Here is a 21,124-nt window from a genome sequence, read left to right as displayed (position 1 = left end):
TTCAGTGACACCCTGATCACCTGCAAGGGATCATCTCTGAGCTCTAGGAGATGTCAAACAAAGGCTTCCTAGTGGGAACCCACCAGTAACAGCAGCCCGCACCCCCATGCCTTCCTCTCCCCAAACTGGGTGGTTTCTCTCACCTTGGTGCCTTTGTTCCTGCTATGCTGTCTCTACCCCCAGAAATTCCCATCGCCTCCTCTTACCGCTGTGCCTGGTTGCTTCTTGTTCATCCTTTAAGATTTAGCTCAGGGTCTCACTTCCTCCAGGAAGCCTCCCTGCCTACATGCGGCCATTACCACACGTCTCTCTATACCCCCCACCTCTACCTCATGTCTAATCCTAGCACTCCTCTCACTGACTAACCATCATTTGATAACACATGTTGTTTTACACAGGGTAGACATTCAGCTAATGCTTGGTGAATGAATGAAAAAGGCACCTCCAGAGGTGCTCAAAGGATGTTAATTTTATTTCTCTCATCCCCATGCACTTTAGAGAACTACAACAGTCATAAATTATTTTTATTTTCTTTCTTTCTTTTTTTCTTAAGGGATGTGATTCAAACTTGGGTATAAGCAAAGATTAATTACTTATGAGGATGCGGACTGGAGGGAATAGATCAGCTGTAGATGTTAAGTTACTTTATGAATAAATACTTGAGACAAACTGTGAAAACATCATGGGGAGACTAGAATTGTGTGAGTACAGAGATGAGAGGCTGGATCACTTGTTTCTTTCCTATCGTCCTTGGTTAGCAAAAAGCAGGTTCACTTGGCAAATACGCGTGCTACAGAGAGATTGTGGGAGCCACAGGAGGACCTGTGAGCACAGTGCACCAGCAACAACCTTGTCTACGTAGCTTTTGATAATAAGACAAAAGCCTTCAATTAGAAGCTGCTGTTCTATTGTGATTCACAGCTTCTATTTCCATTTTACTTTAAAGGGTCTGTTCCACATTTGTCTCTTGGCTCTGTCTTTGGGAATCTGGTGTAGTTTTCATTCTTTTTCATTGTTACTAGGGTTTTAAAAAATGTTTATATCCCTCTTATTCTGATATAATTTATCATAATAACTTGGAATTGCATAGTGCTTTGCCATTTATATTCATTGTACATGATTTCATTTGATCTTCACAACTTTGAGGTTTGGAGAAGTTGAATGATTTGCTGGGGTTACACAGGAAGTGGTAGATCAAGAACCCAAATTCCTCAGCCCAGATTTTCCAGCTTGAAGCTGGCTATGTTTTCCATTATGTTCTGTTATCTTCCTTCAGTCCTAATGAGAACAGCTGCCTTTTATGGTTTGCTTATAATTTGCTCGTGCTTTGGTTAAAATGTACCACTTAATCCTCACAGTGTAAGTATTATTCCCATTTTGCCAACCAAGAAACTAGGATTAAACAAGTTAAATAACTTTCTCAAGGTTACTCAGTTTATAAATCGAAAAGCTGGAATTCGAACCCAGGTTTGGCTGTGTCTAAAGCTGCCCAACCACTAAGCTTTTAATTACTAAGCTCTTAACTATGGTACCAGTGGTTCTCAAAATTCAGGGTGCATCGTAATTATCTGGAGGGCTTGTTAAAACACAGAATTCTGGGCTCTTCCCCTGGAGTTTCTGATTCAGCAGGTTTGGGTGAGGCTGAGAATTTGCATTTCTACCAAGTTCCCAGATGATGCAGATGTTGCCACTGGTTGGAAGAACACACTTTGAGAACCCCTGCTCTATGCCACACTCCCCCATCTTTCCCGGTTGCACAGAATGGCTGCCAGCAAAAATGTGTTTCCTACAGAGGGGCAGGACTTTGACTGTGCATTACTGCATAGTCCATTTTAAATGGGGTGCATCCCATACATTGTTCAATACAACTTTAAGTATAAAATTATTATGGCCATAGAGTGGTACTGGTTTCTAGGTTAAATTCAAAGTCATGTAATTTTTATTGCACTTTTCTTTGTAGTCATTTGTGAAAACTCTTCTACCTTCTGTCCTTCTTTACCTGCACAGTGGGGAACCTAATGCCCATCCAAAAAGGGTAACAAAACCATTTATTAGAGCGGCGAATTATCTGGGGTTAGTTGTCTCCCTCACCCACTTACCTTCTTGCTTAGGATATCATATGTTTCTTTTAAGTAGTGTGTGATTACGTGATTCACATTTCTTTTTTTTGTTTGTTTGTTTTTGTTTTGTTTTTGTTTTTGTTTTGAGACGGAGTCTCGCTCTGTCGCCAGGCTGGAGTGCAGTGGCCGGATCTCAGCTCACTGCAAGCTCCGCCTCCCGGGTTCCCACCATTCTCCTGCCTCAGCCTCCCTAGTAGCTGGGACTACAGGCGCCCACCACCGCGCCCGGCTAGTTTTTTGTTTTGTTTTGTTTTGTTTTTTTTTGTATTTTTTAGTAGAGATGGGGTTTCATCGTGTTAGCCAAGATGGTCTCGATCTCCTGACCTCGTGATCCGCCCGTCTCGGCCTCCCAAAGTGCTGGGATTACAGGCCTGAGCCACTGCGCCCGGCCGTGATTCACATTTCTAAACATCAGAAATGAGGGAGAATTAGTCCATCTTAAAACATTATGTCCCCCCATTTGACCTTCAAGTCTCCCTGTCTTTCCCCCTCCCCCAACCAATGACAACCTCTAAGTGTTCTTTATCCCTGTAACTATGTGATTTCATGAATGTCATATAGAAGAGATTCTATAGTATGTACGCTTTTCAGGGTGACATTTTCATGCAGCATAATTTCCTTGAAGTTGTCGTGTATATCAATAGTCTGTCCCACTTCATTGCTGAGAAGTATTGTAGGCTATGGATGTACCACAATTTGTTGAATCATTCACACATTGAAGGACATTTGGGTAGTTTCCAGGTTTGAGGTTATTACAGACAAAACTGCTGTGAACATTTGTGGACAAGTTTCTGCGTGAAAATAAGTTTCCATTTCTCTGGGATACGTGCCCAAGAGTGCAATTACTGGGTCATATGGTAAGTCCATTTTTAGTTTGAAAAGGAACTGCCAAACTATTTTCTGAAGTGGCTGCACCATTTTACCTTCCTGCTAGAAGTGTATGAAGGGTTCTAGTCTCTTTACATCCTCATCAGCACTTGCTCTCATCTGTCCTTTTGCTTATAGCCATCCTAGTGGGTGCAAAGTGGTATCTCATTGTAGTTTTGATTTGCTTTTCCCTAAAGACTATTGATGTTGAATATCTTTTCATGTGTTTATCGGCACTTTATGTGTCTTCTTTGGAAAAAAGTTTATTCAAATCCTTAGCCTCTTTTAAAATTGGATTATTTGTCTTTTTATTGTTGAGTCAGAAGAGTTCTTTATGTATTCTAGATGAAAGTCCCTTATCATATATATGATTGGCAAATATGTTCCCCCCCACCTTTTTTTTTTTTTTGAGATAGAGTTTCGCTCTTGTTGCCCTGGCTGGAGTGCAATGGCACTATCTCGGCTCACTGCAGCCTCCACCTCCCAAATTCAAGTGATTCTTCTTTCTCAGCCTCCCAAGTAGCTGGGATTACAGGCATGTGCCACCATGCCCGGCTAATTTTGTATTTTCAGTAGAGACGTGGTTTCACCATGTTGGCCAGGCTGGTTTCAATCTCCTAACCTCAGGTGATCTGCCTGCCTCGGCCTCCCAAAGTGCTAGGATTACACATGTGAACCACTGTGCCTGGCCCATTCTCTCTTTCTGTAGACTCTTTTTCACTTTCTTGATGGGACCTGGGGGGACTGAAAGCCCAGCCTCCCTGACTGCACTGCCCCAGAGTAAAGCTCCTGTAAGGCGGAGCTAGTAGGGGTTGGTCATGGAACAGGTCAGGGACCAGTTGCCACAGACTCTCATGGTTCTTGCCAAGATTTGGTAGATTTTCTTGGATGACTGTTTCTCTATTTGTCGTTATCCCCTTAGGACAATTCTCAGAGACTTAAAATGTTTTTATGATTGTTACTAAATTGTTGTTTTGCTGGGGAGAGTGTCCACAGAGTTCTTTGTGTTTCTTCTGGAAGGTGGGCCTTCTATAATCTCCTCTTGTCATGCAAATACTCCCAAGAGATGTTTATATCTTCAATTCTCATCTCATCAGCATTTTCTCATTGTCAGGTGCTTCTTTGGTAGCTCCGGCAACTAGAGAAGACCTTCTCTGGACTCCATCTGTTCACATGGGATAGTGTCTGAAACATAATATTTCTTGAAAGAATGAATGAATAAATGAGTGGATTTAAGCATCTACAAGGAGGTTGATGTGCAGTGTGAAAGAGCATCACAATGGACTGAGTGGGAGAGGACCAAGCATGCGGTCAAACTAGAATCATTGTCTGCCCACTTGTGGGGCATCATTCTTCCTTCAGGTAGAACATGTTAGTTATTCATAGACTCACTGTCCAGAGAGCAGAAGAGAGAGGCTGGTTCACGGGCTGAGCATGCTTAGAAATCTGAATGAAAATCATTGTTCTAAGGTAGGAGTGTATGTGTTCTGTATGAGCCTCTATGTGAATATACACATATGTTAGACATGCACAGCATACATATACATACATATATGGGTATGGAATTGTGTACATATACATATACATATAATGGGTATGGAAACCCAAGCAGTGGGATATTCTTAAAGGACATTCCTCTTTCTTCTGTAAAAATGATAAGATAAAGAATAATCGAATACTAAAACTGAATCTGTGGTCATCTAGCCCAATTATTTCATTTTGCAGATGAGGAAACAGATAGAAAACTCATGGGTTTTATTAAGTTTCACAGCTACCTAGTGGTTTCCTAATTCCTGCAAGGGTATTCTTCCCACAGCTCAAATTACCTATTATGTGAAGGAATACAAGCTTCGATCATGTCAACCTTACTTGCTATATCAGCAAATAGTCCTTCTATATAGCCATTTAAGCAACCTACTATAACTGTCATTTTAATTTTTCCTATAAGTTTTCTGCCCTTCCTCTTCCTCCACACATTCCCTAAAGTAAATTCTGCAACTAGCAACTTTGAAACTTGTTACAATGCAGAACATTAATAGGATTTTACATTTTTAGTAGGCTAATGATGAGGATGTAGGACCTTCTGTGCTAGTCCCTCAGGGGTTTCTATTCTGGGCACTTATTAAATCTTGCTGTAGTCTGAAGTATATTTGACCTTTCTGAATTAAAAAAAAAAATCAGCTTAAACTTTATTCATATATTTTTGTGAGTGTGTGTGTGTGTACACATTTCTCTCTTCTCCATCTATTAGGCAGAGATTCAGACATTATCAACATTTGAACTTGAATATATTTGTCAACCATTTTCCTGTGTTTGATGAGGAAGAAGAAATCACTACCATCTAATTTATTATTATTTTTATATTTAACTAAATTCAAGCCTTCCTAAAAATCTTTTTTACTTTGAAGTCTATTTTGCAATTTAATTAATGCAGCAAAGGTTTTAGAAAATTTTTACTCTCAATGGAGATAATCTTAATCCATTCACGGTGACCTTTTCTTGTGCAAATTAGTTGTACACGCTTGTTTAAGCAAATGGTCCTTTGCATGATGCCTCTTCTTAATGACGGGTTTATAATTGAAAATTGGCTTACTCTCGTATGCCTAGTTTGTATGAGAATATAAAAATAGATGTGGACTTTAAAAATATAAATGTATATACCAATATCCCAAAAAGAAGAGGGAAGAATTCAGTGCCTTTAGGCTATGATTAAATTAGACTATTAGAGTCAGAAAATGGTGGTGACATATGCTACTGTCAAAGTCACACCTGTCTGCTCAGCATTGGAAGCTCTTGAAAAATGAGAGTGATTTCATCTTGGCTGTAAGAATCGGGGCCTTTACAGGACATGAGCCATCTCTACCTTCCCAAGTTTTCTTAAACTCATAATGTACTTGAAACTGCCTATGTTGGAATGTGTTTGTGGCAATCATTTTAAAAGTGACAGTCCTAAACAACATGAAATGCTTTTTATTTTTCTTAAACTTCCCTAGCTTAAACAGTCAGGTAACACTCATATTTTGTATATATTTTTTTTCAAAATACAAAAACAATGTAATGTCATTAAATGGTATTTGAGTAACATAAACTCATCTCTTCTGTAGACCAGTTTCCAGTACCCCCTACTATTTCAGGCTTTTTTTTTTTTCCTTTTCTTTTCTCGTTATTCTTTTTTTCCCTTTCTTAGGCTAGCATCCCTCTCTCTCACCTCCTCTTTCTCCTATAAGTTATGTCAGCCATTCTTAAACAGGAACATTTTTCCTGGGTAACTGATTGTTCTTGGTTAAGTGTAGAAACTCCATCTTGAAGAAGAAGACAAACATTGTCTTGTGCTTGTGACTGAGGTTTTCTGAATAGTTTTTAATAGCATGATTTTGAAGGGGTAGGGAACAAGAACAGTCTTAGTTTTGCTGAATGCCATATTGTTAAAGGAGAAGGAGAAGCACCAGTAATTTTTTCTTCTTCTTTTTAAGCCTATGGGGCAACATATTTTATCAAGACTCAAAAATCTGATTTTGGAAGCAAAGACTGGGCAAACCAAATTGTTGCCAGAATGATCAGACTCGTCTTTATATATACTGCTTGCAAAAGGGATCCTAATTGCTTTGTCCAACATGGTGATTCATGTTTGTTCTTCATGCAGCAACCCAACCTCCTTCCTCAAAATGAAAAAGCGAGAGCTGCCTGCTGGTGACTTTCCCGAGTTGCTTTGCGTAAATTCACGCACATGGACGCCCACCTATGGTCAACATCCCACATTTGCAATGGGTCTTCATTTGCTGATTACTCCTCTTCTCTTTCTAGGTATGATTATCGGGAAATGCTGCACAATGCCACTTTCTGTCTGGTTCCTCGTGGTCGCAGGCTTGGGTCCTTCAGATTCCTGGAGGCTTTGCAGGTAAGAGGCCCTGGAGCCTTCCCAGAATAGGGCTGAGGACCGAAGCCAGACTAAGCGGGTTTAACATTATCACCTCTCCTGCGATAGCTAAAGAGAAGGTGTGGTTTCCCTTGAGGGTCTGAAAATATTTTCAAGAAAATCTAAAACATTTTTGAAAAGTGGGGGGTGGAGGGAGGATTTACTCAGTAATTTTAGATGTAAGAAATTAAATTGTGGATTCTTCTGGGTCATGTTTAGAAACAGAAGGCAAATCTGATTGCCAACTTGGACAATCTCTGTCACCTCCTCTTTCTCCTGTAAGTTATGTCAACCATTCTTAAACAGGAATATTTTTCCTGGGTAACTGAATGTTCCAGCCTAGCTGGACTCTAAAAAGCAGCCCTACTCTTTCCCTTTATTCCCGAAAAGCAAAATTGTCTTTTATGCCTGCATCTTAATTGTCTCTCAGTTCCTTTAAATTTTGAGAATGATCCCTAGCATGGTGTTACTACTCAGATGGCCAGCTCTTCCAAGGCTCTGCAGTTCAGAGGTCCTGGCTCCACCCCTGGAGCCTTTGTGGTAGGAATTTCTCAGCTTATCAACCTCACTCTGCAGAAATGTCCTCTTGAGACAGTCATCCACATTTCCCACCTGGAAGTTGCAACCAGCCTTCTTTGATTGCAAGAGAAAGCATGCCCTCAACCTCTCTCATCCTCCATTCCTTAACCCTTTGCTGCTGTGTTCTTTCCTCCTCTATTCCCTGCACCATGCCTAAATCTGTGCTTTTGCTACAGTGCTTCATAACTTCTTATCTCTGCCATCTTAACTGCAAATCATTCTGTCATGCCCTCCAACAGAAGAGCTTCCTTCTCTGGAATGTCTTTTCCAAGTTGCTCTCCGTGTGTGTTCTGCATAGCATGCCATCACTCATGTTCTTGTAGCCTCCTGGGATGTTGCATAAAGAAAAATTGTTCTCTGATTTGGATTATGAGTTATTTGGAATCAGTATTTTGTCATTAACCTAGTGTTTCTTGGCTGTTTATTTCCTGGCACAGACTGTAAATTGGTATGACTGTGGTTTAGATCACTCCACACTGAAGGGAACAAAGTTCTGGTTTAGGTGTTTGCAGAACAAGGGAAATGTGAACACTCTATACTGTTAAGTCCACGAACTGCTACATAGGAATGCTGAGCTCCATTCTGCTCTTTGTTGCTCATGACATTCGGGTAAATCACTTTGCACGTGGACTTGTGGGAGTTACATTGACAAGACTGTTTATATTCAAGGTTGGTTCTATACTGAGATTTTGTTGGTGTGAGCTTTTGTTACGTCCGTAAAAACTTCTCAGGCAAGGCCAGTCATCTCTATGGAAGTAAGGTCAGCCAGATCATGCACTAGAATAGAAATGGGGTTTTAGCATTCTAGGGCAAGACTTGCAAATATTAACATCTAATCTGGATACGTACAAACTTCGTGTGACTTGATAACTCATAAAAGCTTCCTTTCCTCCTGGCCTAGGCAGTCCAGGATTCACGCAATATCAAAAATGCCAGTCATTGAATTTGTACTGATTTCACCTCTGATTGGAACAGTTTCTGCTGTTGTTTTCCTCACATTCACGAAGTCCCCTTTTTTGCTCAGGCTGCCTGCGTCCCTGTGATGCTCAGCAATGGATGGGAGTTGCCGTTCTCTGAAGTGATTAATTGGAACCAAGCTGCCGTCATAGGCGATGAGAGATTGTTATTACAGGTAAGGAAGGGGCTGTGGCCTTCAACACGTCAGCAGATTATTGCTGCCCCCGTCCAAACTTTCAAAGAAGATGAATCCAAAAGGTCAGCTCTATAAAAGAAATTTTATCAGGAGAAAATTACCTGTGTCATGGTGAATATGAAGTCATTTAATATGACATTGTTCACTTTCCAGCAAAATCTGCCCAGGTCCCCAGAATATATTCCGAAAAGAAGTTGCAGGTAAAGAATGGGAGCTTTGATTTTCAAGAAGAAGTGGACCTCCACCCCTTTCAATAGCCAGAATTTTTAGATACATTACCAGAGAGTTTGTATTCTACCCTACTGTTTCATATTCTTTTCCGCTGTTTCTGCACTTGCCTTCAGATTAATTTTCAGAAAGAGAGAGGTCTCTAGGGCTTGTTCTTGTAATTAGTGTTATCATTCCTCAAATGATCCAGTCTGGGTGTCTGAGCGAGTGTTATCTTCAGGATGTATATTTAAATGAGCAGCCCCTAATAAAAGTTTGAACTGCTCAAGAGCTGCCTAGGGAGGGGGATACAATACTCACAGAGAAATCTGAAGGCAGGAACGATCATGGATTTTTTTTAATTACTAAGGATTTTATTGCACCATACACTTTATCTTTGAATTACTATAAATATTTGTAGAATTTTTTTTAATGTTTTTGCCCTTTTATTTTTTGAATATCCATTAAATTGAGTTTCTAAGTCTGTTTTTTTGTTTTGTTTTGTTTTGTTTTTGTTTGTTTTTTTGGTCTTTTGTTGTTGTTGTTGTTGTTGTTGTTGAAATGGAGTTTTATTGTGTCGCCCAGGCTGGAAGTGCAGTGGTGCGATCTCAGCTCACCGCAACCTCCACCTCCCAGGTTCAAGAGATTCTCCTGCCTCAGCCTCTCGAGTAGCTGGGAATACAGGAGCTCACCACCATGCCTGGCTAATTTTTGTATTTTTAGTAGAGATGGGGTTTCACCATGTTGGCCAGGCTGGTCTTGAACTCCTTACCTTAGGTGATCCACCCGTCTCAGCCTCCCAAAGTGCTGTCATTACAAGCGTGAGCCACCATGCCCACCCTCTAAGTCTGTTGTTGATTCTCCTTCTGTGCTGCTGCCCAGTCTGCTAGCTGACTGATGAAGTAATGCAGCACTTTCCCTAAAATAACAGATGAACTAACTATGGGTTAAGCAAACGAAAGTGACCACAGCTCCTGAAACATTACTTCTGTCTGGTACTCAGTTTGTGATCTCCATGGTACCTAGGATCTCAGAAACAAAGGTAGGAATATAGCAGAATCTGTTTTTTGGGGGGATAAGTTATTCTGCCCTGAATACAACTTCATTTTTTAGGTGTTCATTGAGAAAGGGGTCTGGACTTTTTGTGAAAGCGCCACTTTTATGCCAATGATTTCCCACTGTGATTCCTTAAGGAAAGGAAGTCCTGGCAGAAACACCAAGGAAGAGTTGTCCCCATGCAGAGATAGTGTATGCCAAAATCATTTATTCATGAAAAGCCAAACAAGCGTGATGCGTGTCATGCTTGTCCATGTTGTCTTTTTTCTTCCTTTTTTAAATGTGATTTTAAAACTAATACTTGATCATTAAAAGAACTTTGAGAAATAAAGGGAATAAAAAGCACCACTCATAATTTTCCTTTTATATACCAATGCTCCCGTGAGTTTGATGTGAACAAGTTGAAAAGTTGTCTTTGGTATGGAGCGCATTTTAGTATACTTAATTGTGGTTGTTGGTTTCTTTTCTTTTCTTTTCTTTTCTTTTCTTTTCCTTTTTTTGTTTTGAGACAGAATCTCTCTGTCACTCAGGCTGGAGTGCAATGGCGTGGTCTGAGCTCACTGCAACCTCTGCCTCCCAGGTTTAAGCGATTCTTCTGCCTCAGCCTCCCGAGTAGCTGGGATTACAAGTGCCTGCCACCACACTCAGCTAATTTTTGTATTTTTAGTAGAAATGGGGTTTCACCATGTTGGCCAGGGTGGTCTTGAACTCCTGACCTTGTGATCCACCTGCCTCAGCCTCCCAAAGTGCTGGGATTACACGGGTGAGCCACTGTGCCCAGCTGCTTCTCCAGTTTCTACCATTTCACCAAAGTTGATGGGCATTTCATCTTCTGAAGCAACTTTTTGGCTTGACTCTGAAGATTTTGATTTTTAGCACTCCCACCCACCCAGACTTGCTGGTGTTTTTCCCCTCTCATATGCAGTCTGTCTTTGCACAGCTGCCTCCATATTGAACAGCAACTGTGCACTATCATTAACAATGGTTTTAAAGAGTTGGCACCCAGCCCAAATGTCTGCTCTGGGAAATGTTTTTTTGTTATGTTACAATTTTTCATTTCCTGTTTTAGAATAGCTCGGATGTTTTTATTTGCATATATTCTTGTCATCATGTCACCAAGAGAGCTTAATGTGACTTTCTTGTATCTATTCTGGTGCATTCCATTTGTTTTGCTACCATACATGACCTTTTATTAAGACTTCATTGAGCTCGGCAACTTCCAAAACAATCCAGCCAAACTGGAATTAATTTATCACTTTCCCATACCTGTCTCTCAGGACAAGCAGATTAATAACCAATAGCCAAATGCCATTAAAACTTGGAACTCTGTCTTTTCAATCAATTGGAGTTGTCTTCCAGAGCACTTTGCATAGTGCCGTCAGACACTTGTATCGTATCACAAACCGGTAGAATACATTGCACTTGATGTAGTAAGATGAAGATGCATCTTATTTAAGAGAGGAGGACAGCATTGGTAGGTGAGTCTGTGATATTCTTTTTCTCCTTTCATAACCACAGCAGACTCAATTTTCTGGAGACTATATAGCAATGATAGCTTTAGGCATTTTTCTTTTCTTTTCTTTTCTTTTCTTTCTTTCTTTCTTTCTTTCCTTTCTTTTCTTTCTTTCCTTTTCTTTCTTTTCTTTTTTCTCTTTTCTTTTCTCTCTTTCTTTCTTTCTTTTTCTTTCTTTCTTTCTTTCTTTTTTGAGATAGTCTCATTCTCTCACCCAGGCTGGAGTGCAGTGGTGCAGTCTAGGCTCATTGCAACCTCTGCCTCCTGGGTTCAAGTGATTCTTCTGCCTCAGCCTCCCGAGTACCTGGGACTACAGGTGCGCACCACCATGCCCAGCTAATTTTTGTGTTTTTAGTAGAGACAGGGTTTCACCATATTGACCAGGCTGGTCTCGAACTCCAGAACTTGTGATCCACCTGCCTCGGCCTCCAAAAGTGCTGGGATTACAGGCGTGAGCCATCGCACCCAGCCTTAGGCATTTTTCTAGTAGACTGTTTCCTCGTGGCCACGATAAAACAGTGATGCCAACCTATATCACTCAGTAGTTACTTCTTGACATTTAGAAGAGGGTATGATTATGAAAATTGAACAGGATAATTTTTTTCTAATCTTTCTTTGGCCATCTAGATGACTTTCTCAGTAAGTAAATAAAAATCAGTTTCCTTGGACTTATAAACGTTCTATGATATGAATGATTTCTCTACCTTCTCAAAGAATGTTTTATTTCCATTTGACCTTGAGCTCTGATTACAGGCTAATGTTTGCCTGCCAGTGTTTCTCCTTTACCTGTTGCCTCTGTTTCTTCAGTGTTGCAAATCCAGGTATACACTTTGGGACACAGATTTAGTGTCTGGTTTTGGACATTGCCAAACCAAGTGAGCTTTTCCTTCTCTTCTTACTGTGAAGCTGTTTTATTGCTCCTCCTAAGGGGAGTGTTGAATTAAAAAATGCGCTACCACTTCCTTCCCCTCCAATGGAAACTCTGTTACAGTCTTAGTCAAATGCCATGGGTAACTTTCCTATTAAAGCAGCTAACGGAGCATTTCTCCTTCTTGCCCAGACTCCCATATCTGTCAGATTAGTCATATGTTATGGAGGCAAGCATGCAGAAAGAGGTGAGCACAAAAGGGCAATTGCTAATCACAAGGAATCTTCCCTTAAGACTGTAGACTCCGTAAATGAAATAGACCTTGAACTGTAGGTGAAAATAGGGAACAAGCCCAGAACACTTACCAGACTCAGGAAGTACATTTCAGAACTCCAGACCCAAGCAGTTTCCCTTGCAGACATTAAGCAACTGGTCCAACTTTTAATAGCATCACTCTGATACCAATAATGATAGTAGTGATTGTAAGTTATATTAATTAAGTTTTCCATGTTTTAGGCACTGTGCTAAGCACTTGTATAATCGTCATTAAAACCTTAGTACTTTATCCCCACTTCATGAGTAAGGAAGTGGAGTCTTTGAGAAATCAGCTAACTCGTTCAAGAAAGCACAGGTAGTAAATGGTAGAGGGAAGAATCCTTCCTTGATCCTTCTGACTCCCGTGCCCCTGGGCCTAGCCATTCAGCAGCTATACTACCATTAAAAATAATGATGTCCCTGTGGTGGCTTCAGGTGGTTAATTCACCTCCTATTTCTTAATAACTACTATATAAAAGCCACTCTGCTAACCTGAAAATGTGTAGCAGGATAACAAGATATAGGTCCTTCCTTTAAAACTGTATACCCTGGAAGAGAGCAGTGATGACTAAACATATATGAACAGTTGAGAGATCCAGTTAGACTTGGGTAAGGGCTGAAGGCGGAAAGAGAGATATGGGAAGCAGAAAGGCTCAAAGGTGAGGTAGAAGGTATGTGCACATAAAAGTGACTGACCCTAGCTTCAGGTTGGATGGGAAAGCTCACAGGCATTCTCTAAAAAGTCCTTTTATAGATATTTTATAGTTCCTGGAGTGACCGATCATAGAAGTGCTTGGGAGATAAAGTCTTCTGGCCTTTCCCCAAGACCTACAGTTACTCCTCTATAAAATTTGGTTGTTACCTTGTGCAAGGTCGAGGATTTCTGGAAGCAGCAATTGTGACTATAGACTTACCTAAGCAACTGATAAGCTGCTTCTGAATCTTAGAGGTGAACTGTAACTTTCATACATCAAAGGCCACTGGGGCGGATTCCCAGTAAGTGCTCTTTGTAGCTGACACTTCTTAAGGTCATTTCAACTTAAGAGTTGATGATTTTTAGTAGATCTATGCTAGAAGTCGAATGCTATGAAGAATAAAAGCCTAACCCAGTTGGGTTATTTTGATCAAGTACATCTCTTGGTTTTACGGTTATAATTCCTATGTGTTCACCTTGTGTTACAGATTCCTTCTACAATCAGGTCTATTCATCAGGATAAAATCCTAGCACTTAGACAGCAGACACAATTCTTGTGGGAGGCTTATTTTTCTTCAGTTGAGAAGATTGTATTAACTACACTAGAGGTAAGTGAGACCGCTTGGCTCTTGGGCTTGAATAATGGTCCTTTATACACTTCTCTCAGCCTTCTGTTTTGCTATTAGTGATGTGTGATTGGTCCAATGGGGCAAAACCAGATTCCTGTACTCGGATATATTGGTTAACCTCTTTTATCTGCTTTGCCATACCCAAGAAAATACTCTCATTCCTGACAAACTCTACAAGGAAAACCTACATGGGGAGAAATTATACTCAATGACACAGAGATTGACTCTGTCTTACATCATTTCAGGGATATGTGGGTCATGACTGTCTTGTCATTTACACTCAATGGCATCCTTTGAAGACATGTTTCTGGAGTTCATTTAGAAAAAAATATTTAATGGCTTGGCTCAGCGGCTCACTCCTGTAATCCCAGCACTTTGGGAGACTGAGGCAGGTGGATCACCTGAGAGCAGGAGTTCAAGACCTGGCCAACAAGGTGAAACCTCATCTCTACTAAAAATACAAAAAATTAGCCAGGCATAGTGGCACACACTTGTAATCCCAGCTACTCAGAAGGCTGAGGCAGGAGAATAGCTTGAACCTGGGAGGCGGAGGTTGCAGTGAGCTGAGATCGCACCATTATACTCCAGCCTGGGCATCAAGAGCAAAACTCCATCTCAAAAAAAAAAAAAAAGAAAGAAAGAAAGAAAAATATATATAATGGCCAAGTAAGGGCAAATCCTCTACCGTTCTAAAAATATGAGTAGTTTTCTGGACACCACAGTCCAATGGCATTGGGGGACAGCAGAATTAATTCTCAAGTCTTATGCAAGCCAGCCAACCAGCGTCAGTGTGGCGAAGTTGTGTTAAGAGGAGAGTCAGGATCATACCCATGTGGCACAGAAACTGTTAAATTTGTGAAAGCAGAAAATCTTTTAGGCAGATGGGTGCCCATCCTCAAGTTGCTTTTTTTTAAGGCAGGACGGAAAAAGAAAAAGGAAGCATGGAGATGATTAAAACCTTTGGAAATAGAGCAGATAGCATTGGCCTGAGGCTACACCAAAGTAGCACAAAGAGCTAGGAAAAGATTCAGGAAGCTGCACACGCATGCGTTACAGGCTTGAAGGAAGGAGAGCAGAGATATTCACTGAGGTGATTCTGAGGTGTTCCCAAAATGAAGTGGGGGCATCGTGGTCTTCCTTTTGGAGAATTCACTCAGGAAAAGTGATGACTGCTCTAAAAGCTAATGTGATGTGGAACCTACATTGAGAAGTCTGAGTAATACCAAGAAACTGAAGTTACCCTACTTGGTCCACATCACTGTTTTCTTGCCATCCTGACTGTCAGAGCCAGTGCTGGTCATGCTCCAGGCACACCAGGGCATTTATCCACCCCAGGCTGAGCTTGGGCTCCTGCTCCTACCCTAGGGCAAACTCTGGTCAGTGTCCTCTTAGGCATAGTGTATATTTTTTTCATCCTGGAACTGGGTAAAAAGGGCTGTTTAGGACCCAGGCCCATTCCCATGAAGGGGACAGGATCATAATGACTTCCAAGGGCTTTCTTCCTGCAAGCAAACTTTTATCCCTCCAAAAGCAATCTCCTCAATTAAAATCAATTGAGTCGTTACCTCTGTTCACAGTAGCAGATTTGAGTATTTAATAGAGTTATCCTTTGCTTTTTTAATCCTGTCCTCCATCTAAGATCCTTCATAGGCCATTCTTAAAGAATGTTGAATGTTATTTTTTCTCCCTTTTTGGAGTGCAGAGTGCCTTTTTTTTTTTTTTTTTTTTTTTTTTTTTGAGACAGGGTCTCTCTCTGTCACCAGGCTGGAATGACCTTAAGCAATCCTCCCACCTCAGCCTTCTGAGTAGCTGGGACCATGGGTGCAAGTTACTATGCCTGGCTAATTTTTTATTTTTTGTGCAGACGAGGTCTCGTTATGTGGCCCAGACTGGTCTTGAACTCCTGGCTCAAGCAATCCTCCTGCCTCGACTACCCAAGTGGTGGGATTACAGGAGTGATTATTAAATAAGGACACATTCATTTTAGAAACTAATAGAAAACACTTAAAGCATAAAATATAAAATAATTCCTTCATGCAAAACCACTATTGACATATATATCCACACAAACATATATATTCGTTTTTATATGTAAATTTAAAATTTGTGGTAGTTTTAGTTTTAAAAAGGAGTCTTCATATACTTGCATTATAACCTGTTTTTCTGCTTAATGTTAATATTTTCTCATGTTATTAGATTTTTCTATAATTACTATATGATATTCCATTTATGATATCATCTAATTATTTAAATTAATCCCCAATTTGGGTAGATTCCGGTTGTTTCTGGCTTTTTATCTTTATGTACATCATTGCAGTAAATCATCTCAAGGTCAAATTATTGTGCAGATTCAATATTACTTCCTTAGGATAAATTCCTTGAATTTGAAGTCCTGTTCCAAATAATATGCCAAATGCTAAGTTTTTTTGTTTTTTTTGTTTGTTTGTTTGTTTTTGAGACAGAGTCTCACCCTGTCCCCCGGGCTGGAGTACAGTGGCACCATCTCAGCTCACTGCAGCCTCCGCCTCCTGGGTTGAAGCGCTTTCTCAGGCCTCAGCCTCCCAAGTAGCTAGGATTACAAGCCTGTGCCATGGAGATGGGGTTTCACCATGTTGGCCAGGCTGCTCTCCAACTCCTGACCTCAAGTGATCTGCCTGCCTCGGCCTCCAAAAGTGCTGGGACTACAGGCATGAGCCACCGTGCCTAGCCCCAATACATTTCTTTCTTCAGTGTTTTCTCTGCCATTTTTATGTATCTTTGGGTTGTTTCTGGCCTTTTAATTCTATCCTATTAGTTGTTTACCTCTAATACATTCAGACCACGTTTCAGTGTTTTAACTTTTTTTACTCTATTATACATCCTGTCGTGAACTTCTATTTATTTAAACCAATATGCCATTATTTACTATTAATGTTCTTTGTAATTATTTATTTTTTATAGCTAACTATATCTGTATCCAAGCAATGACTTTCTACATGTATCTTAAACTACATCTCTATTTCTTTAGGATGGAATGCCTGAAGTGATCTTAATAAGCCAAAGAGTCTAGGCATTTCTAAGGCTTATAATATATTTTGCCAAATTGTTATCCGAAAACATTATATCCACCCAAAGTCTCACAAGCTGTCTGGGCGTGACTCTCTTTTGCTGTGCTCTTGTCAGCCTCACAGATCCGTAATTAAAACACACACATCTACCACTTTGCTGATTTGCCAGATGAAAGATGGTATCTCATTAATTACATGTCTTTTGCATATGGTTTATTGCATGGATCTGGTCTCTCACCTATTAAGTTAGCAGTGCTCAATTTTTGTATTGTAACAGTTGAATGTCTTACATTCGTCAGAATAGGATCAAAATAAGATCAAGCTGTTCTCATCTCTGAACCTGAAAAGGCCTTTTCCCCTTTGTATTTAAACCATGCAATTTTTTTTTCTTTTTTTTTTTTTAGCAACACAGTTTTGGGTTTTTTTAAAACACTAAAAATGATATACTTCATTCGAATTTATAGCAACTGTCAAATCTCTTTATATAGTTCCAAGATTGGATTGTAAGTTTGACCTCTCAACTAAATTTATGACAGGTACTACCTAGTTTTCCAAAATACTTCATAACTCAGAGTACCCCAGAATTCAACATAATCAGAAAATCAGGGGAAATAGAAGAAAATGCCATCCACAGATACAAATAACACAGCGAATGTGGTTATAAGAACAGTTTAAGTATCACATATCAAAAATGTGAACTTGGCTTAGAACTCAGATAATATACTTCATTTAGTCACTGCTGGAGCTACTAAGGCATGAGAATAATTCAGTTACTCACAGTTACGGCATAGACTTGAAGATCCTGGCCTAAGGATGTTCTGTACTCAGACTCTAGGTCTTTCTCTTTGCTTGCTATATTCTAGGCCATGGGAATGGGATTCTGAAGTCTTCAAACATTGTGAGCCCTAGAGTTGTAGGTAGAGTGCTTAGACTCAGTTGAAAACAGGACATATCATTTTCTCTTCAATGCCAGGGTCAAGTTGTTAGTACATTTCATTGTACAGAGCTCTGTCTAGCATTCTGTTAGTTTTTCCAGTTTGATTGAAATTTTCTAATGCTGCATCTTCGTAGTAAGGAGCTATTTAATCAAACTAGGCTCTGTAGAGCTCAGTTTTTTGTGTAAATTGAGAAGTAACAATGAGGCCAATGATAAAACACTGGAAAAACAGTGCTCCTTCATGGATTCCATTATTTGTCAGAATATTGCACAATAACCTGGCACTAAGGATTGAATCATTGGAGCTTAATCGTAATCAAGATGAGTGAAAGAAAGTGCTTGAGATTATAATAATATATGAAAAGAGCCAGTGGTAGCTAGGAAGGTATATAGTTAGTGGAGTTTTATGAAGTATGCTCCATTTTCCTCTTCAGTTATCTAGCCATGCACATCCGAACCATAGTATTGCTGATGCTATCATACAATGATATTTGAAAATCAGTGGGATAATGGAAATAGATAATTGATCTGGCTTCAAGTAAAGTGGCATATGGTGGCATCGTGTGTCTTAGGCTACAGTGCTTTGGTTACAAGATGAGGGGCTACATAGAATGACTTTAACCTGTAACCAATCGTCCATTATTTGGAAAACAGAGGATACATAAAAAGAAAAATAAGGAGACTGTCATTCTTCCCTTTGAATTCACATCAATTAGAAATATTGTCCTTATCAAGGGGGCCATCTGGGACCATAACAAAAAAAGTCTTGTATTATGTGTTTGTGTGTGTGTGTGTGTGTGTATTGATTTTGTTTATAGCCAAAGAAGCATCCAACCTCTAAATCTGATGTCTTCTTCCACAACAATAAAGAGTAAGCAGTAAGTGCCATGAAAAGATTCTGGGAGCTCTCCAGGGTAGTGATAGGAAGAATTGCAGAGGGATAAAAATGATCTTTCTGTATGGTGAAATGAAATCCATATTTCTTTATGCTTTTAGAAGGCAAGTTGATATAAACCTTTTAGAAAGACACTTGGCAATACTTATGAGTAGCCTTAAAAGTACTTACACCCTTTGACAAGGTCCTACAGAATCAATTCTGGTCTGGAACGGTGGCTCACACCTGTAGTCCCAACCCTTTGTGAGGCCGGGGAGAAAGGATTGCTTGAGCTCAGGAGTTTGAGACCAGCCTGAGCAACATAGTGAGACCCCATCTCTACAAAAAATAAAAATAAAAAAGTTAGCTGGGTGTGGTGACCCTCCCCTGTGGTCCCAACTACTCAGGAGGCTGAGGTGAGAGTATCCTTTGAGCCCAGAAGTTTGAGGCTGCGGAGAGCCGTGACCACACCACTGTACTCTGGCCTGGGTAACTGTATGAGACCCTGTCTCAAAAAAAAAAAAAAAAGAAGAAGAAGAATCAGTCTTAAATGTGGAAAATTTTATTCATGTTCATAAATATGTTCATTGCTTTGCATGGAAAAAATGCTGAACTGATTAAGAAAAATGATTCATGAATACTATTAATATGGAAACATATCTGTAATATATAATATCTATACTATTGCCACTATGTAATAAATGGAAAAACCAATGCCTAGAAAACAAACACAGGAGTGAGTTTCTTCTTAAAGGCAAAAATGAAGTCTTAAGTATAACAACTTAGGCAGCTATTCTTAAATTCTGAGACATTGTTATAATTAATGTGGTATTTTATTGCTTTATTACAGATGAGGAAAATAATACACAAAGGTGGCAAATTGCTTGACCCAGGTTAAATTCAACATTTGCTACTGCTTTCATACCTGTCCTATATCTTTCTGTCAAGATCCATTGGAAGACAGTATAAAATGCTTGTTATTTCAGAAGAGTGCTATATCTTATTATCATATCCTTGAATTTCAAAAGATAGCAATGTTGTGATACTAAACCAAAGTCTATGACAGTGACAAGCATAACATCCAAAGACCTGATGTGAATGATGACCCATTTTGTGACAGCTCTGAGTTCCATGCCATTTGTCTGTAGGTTCGATTTATAATGCTGTCTATTGTCAATTTATTTTCTATCTTGATATCCAAACTTATTTAAGTGACCACATCATAAGAGGTACATAAATTTGAAAAGAAAAAAAAAGGAGGATCTAAAGAGAAACTAGAAAAAGGAAATAAATAGACAGTACATTTGGAAAGTACAAATAATAAAAAACAGGAATAAATGTTGTACAAAGTGAAATTGCTAACCATGTAAAAAAAAATCCTTCACAACCATGACAATTTTCTCATAATTAATGCCAAGACAACAGCATTTTAACACATCCCTGTTACACAAAAAGTAAAAATAAATATTTTCACTAGGTTCCTAAAATCTCCACCAAATTAGAAACCTCTATCCAGCCATATAAAATTAGCAATTTTGATCTGGGTGAAAGATAAGATGCAGAAGTCATTTAACTAAGATATTTGGGTTCTTCTGAATTTCCTCCTTGCTTCCTCGCTTCTCTGTCATTAGGAAAATAAACATAAGATTTGCAAAGATAAATGTAGCCCACTTTATTACTTATCTAGTCACCATGTGGAATGAGATGAGGGTGTTAATAACCTTAGCAAATAATAAAACTCCATTTAAAATATTCTGTACTTAAAATCACATTGCATTAAATGGAGACCTGGAAAATGGTGATTTGGGTCTTAAATCTCAAGACTTACGGCAGGATTTTTTTCTTTTCTTTTAAATGTAAAAAAAAAAATTGCTGAAAACATAAAATTCCGTACCAAGTTAATTATTTGCCAAATCATATTCTAATGAGTGGATGGTATAATTATAAGAGTTTGAAAGTCACAGAGAGAAAGCTATAAAATGGACTAATCACATTCAACTGACAAATGATTCGGGATGGGAGGATGTTTGACTCTAAATGTAGAATTTAATGATCTGCAAGGTCCCAAAGTCCAAAGAAACTAATGAACTAGCTTGGCTATTATTAGTCTTCATATGCCATGGTTCTTGTCCTATTATGTAGGATGTTTTAAGCAATCGTTAACTCACTACTTTTCGAGATGAAATATAGAAAAACTTAGTAACCAGTACCCAAAGTCCTACAATTGACTTTGAAAGGAAAATGAAATATGACAAGCAAACACATCTACCTCTTGAATTAAAGGAACAGCTGAAAACCTCAATAGCTTCTAGAATGTGTCATGTCTTGAATATGCTTTCCGTTCAGTGT

At 39.4% G+C, this 21,124-nt stretch overlaps 1 protein-coding gene across 1 annotated transcript in view; it reads left to right on the top strand.

Moving 5' to 3' along the window:
* The window catches only part of EXT1 (exostosin glycosyltransferase 1), a 316,318-nt gene that overhangs the window by 270,592 nt on the left and 24,602 nt on the right, over positions 1-21,124 (top strand). The window contains 3 exon segments of the mRNA NM_001258133.1: positions 6,792-6,885; positions 8,507-8,614; positions 13,777-13,896. Of these exon segments, the coding sequence (NP_001245062.1) occupies positions 6,792-6,885; positions 8,507-8,614; positions 13,777-13,896 (322 nt within the window).

This window comes from Macaca mulatta, chromosome 8 (genome assembly GCF_049350105.2).
Source record: "Macaca mulatta isolate MMU2019108-1 chromosome 8, T2T-MMU8v2.0, whole genome shotgun sequence".
Taxonomy (NCBI): domain Eukaryota; kingdom Metazoa; phylum Chordata; class Mammalia; order Primates; family Cercopithecidae; genus Macaca; species Macaca mulatta.
The sequence above is the reverse complement of the archived record's forward strand: the minus strand, read 5'-3'. Positions and strand labels throughout refer to the sequence as shown.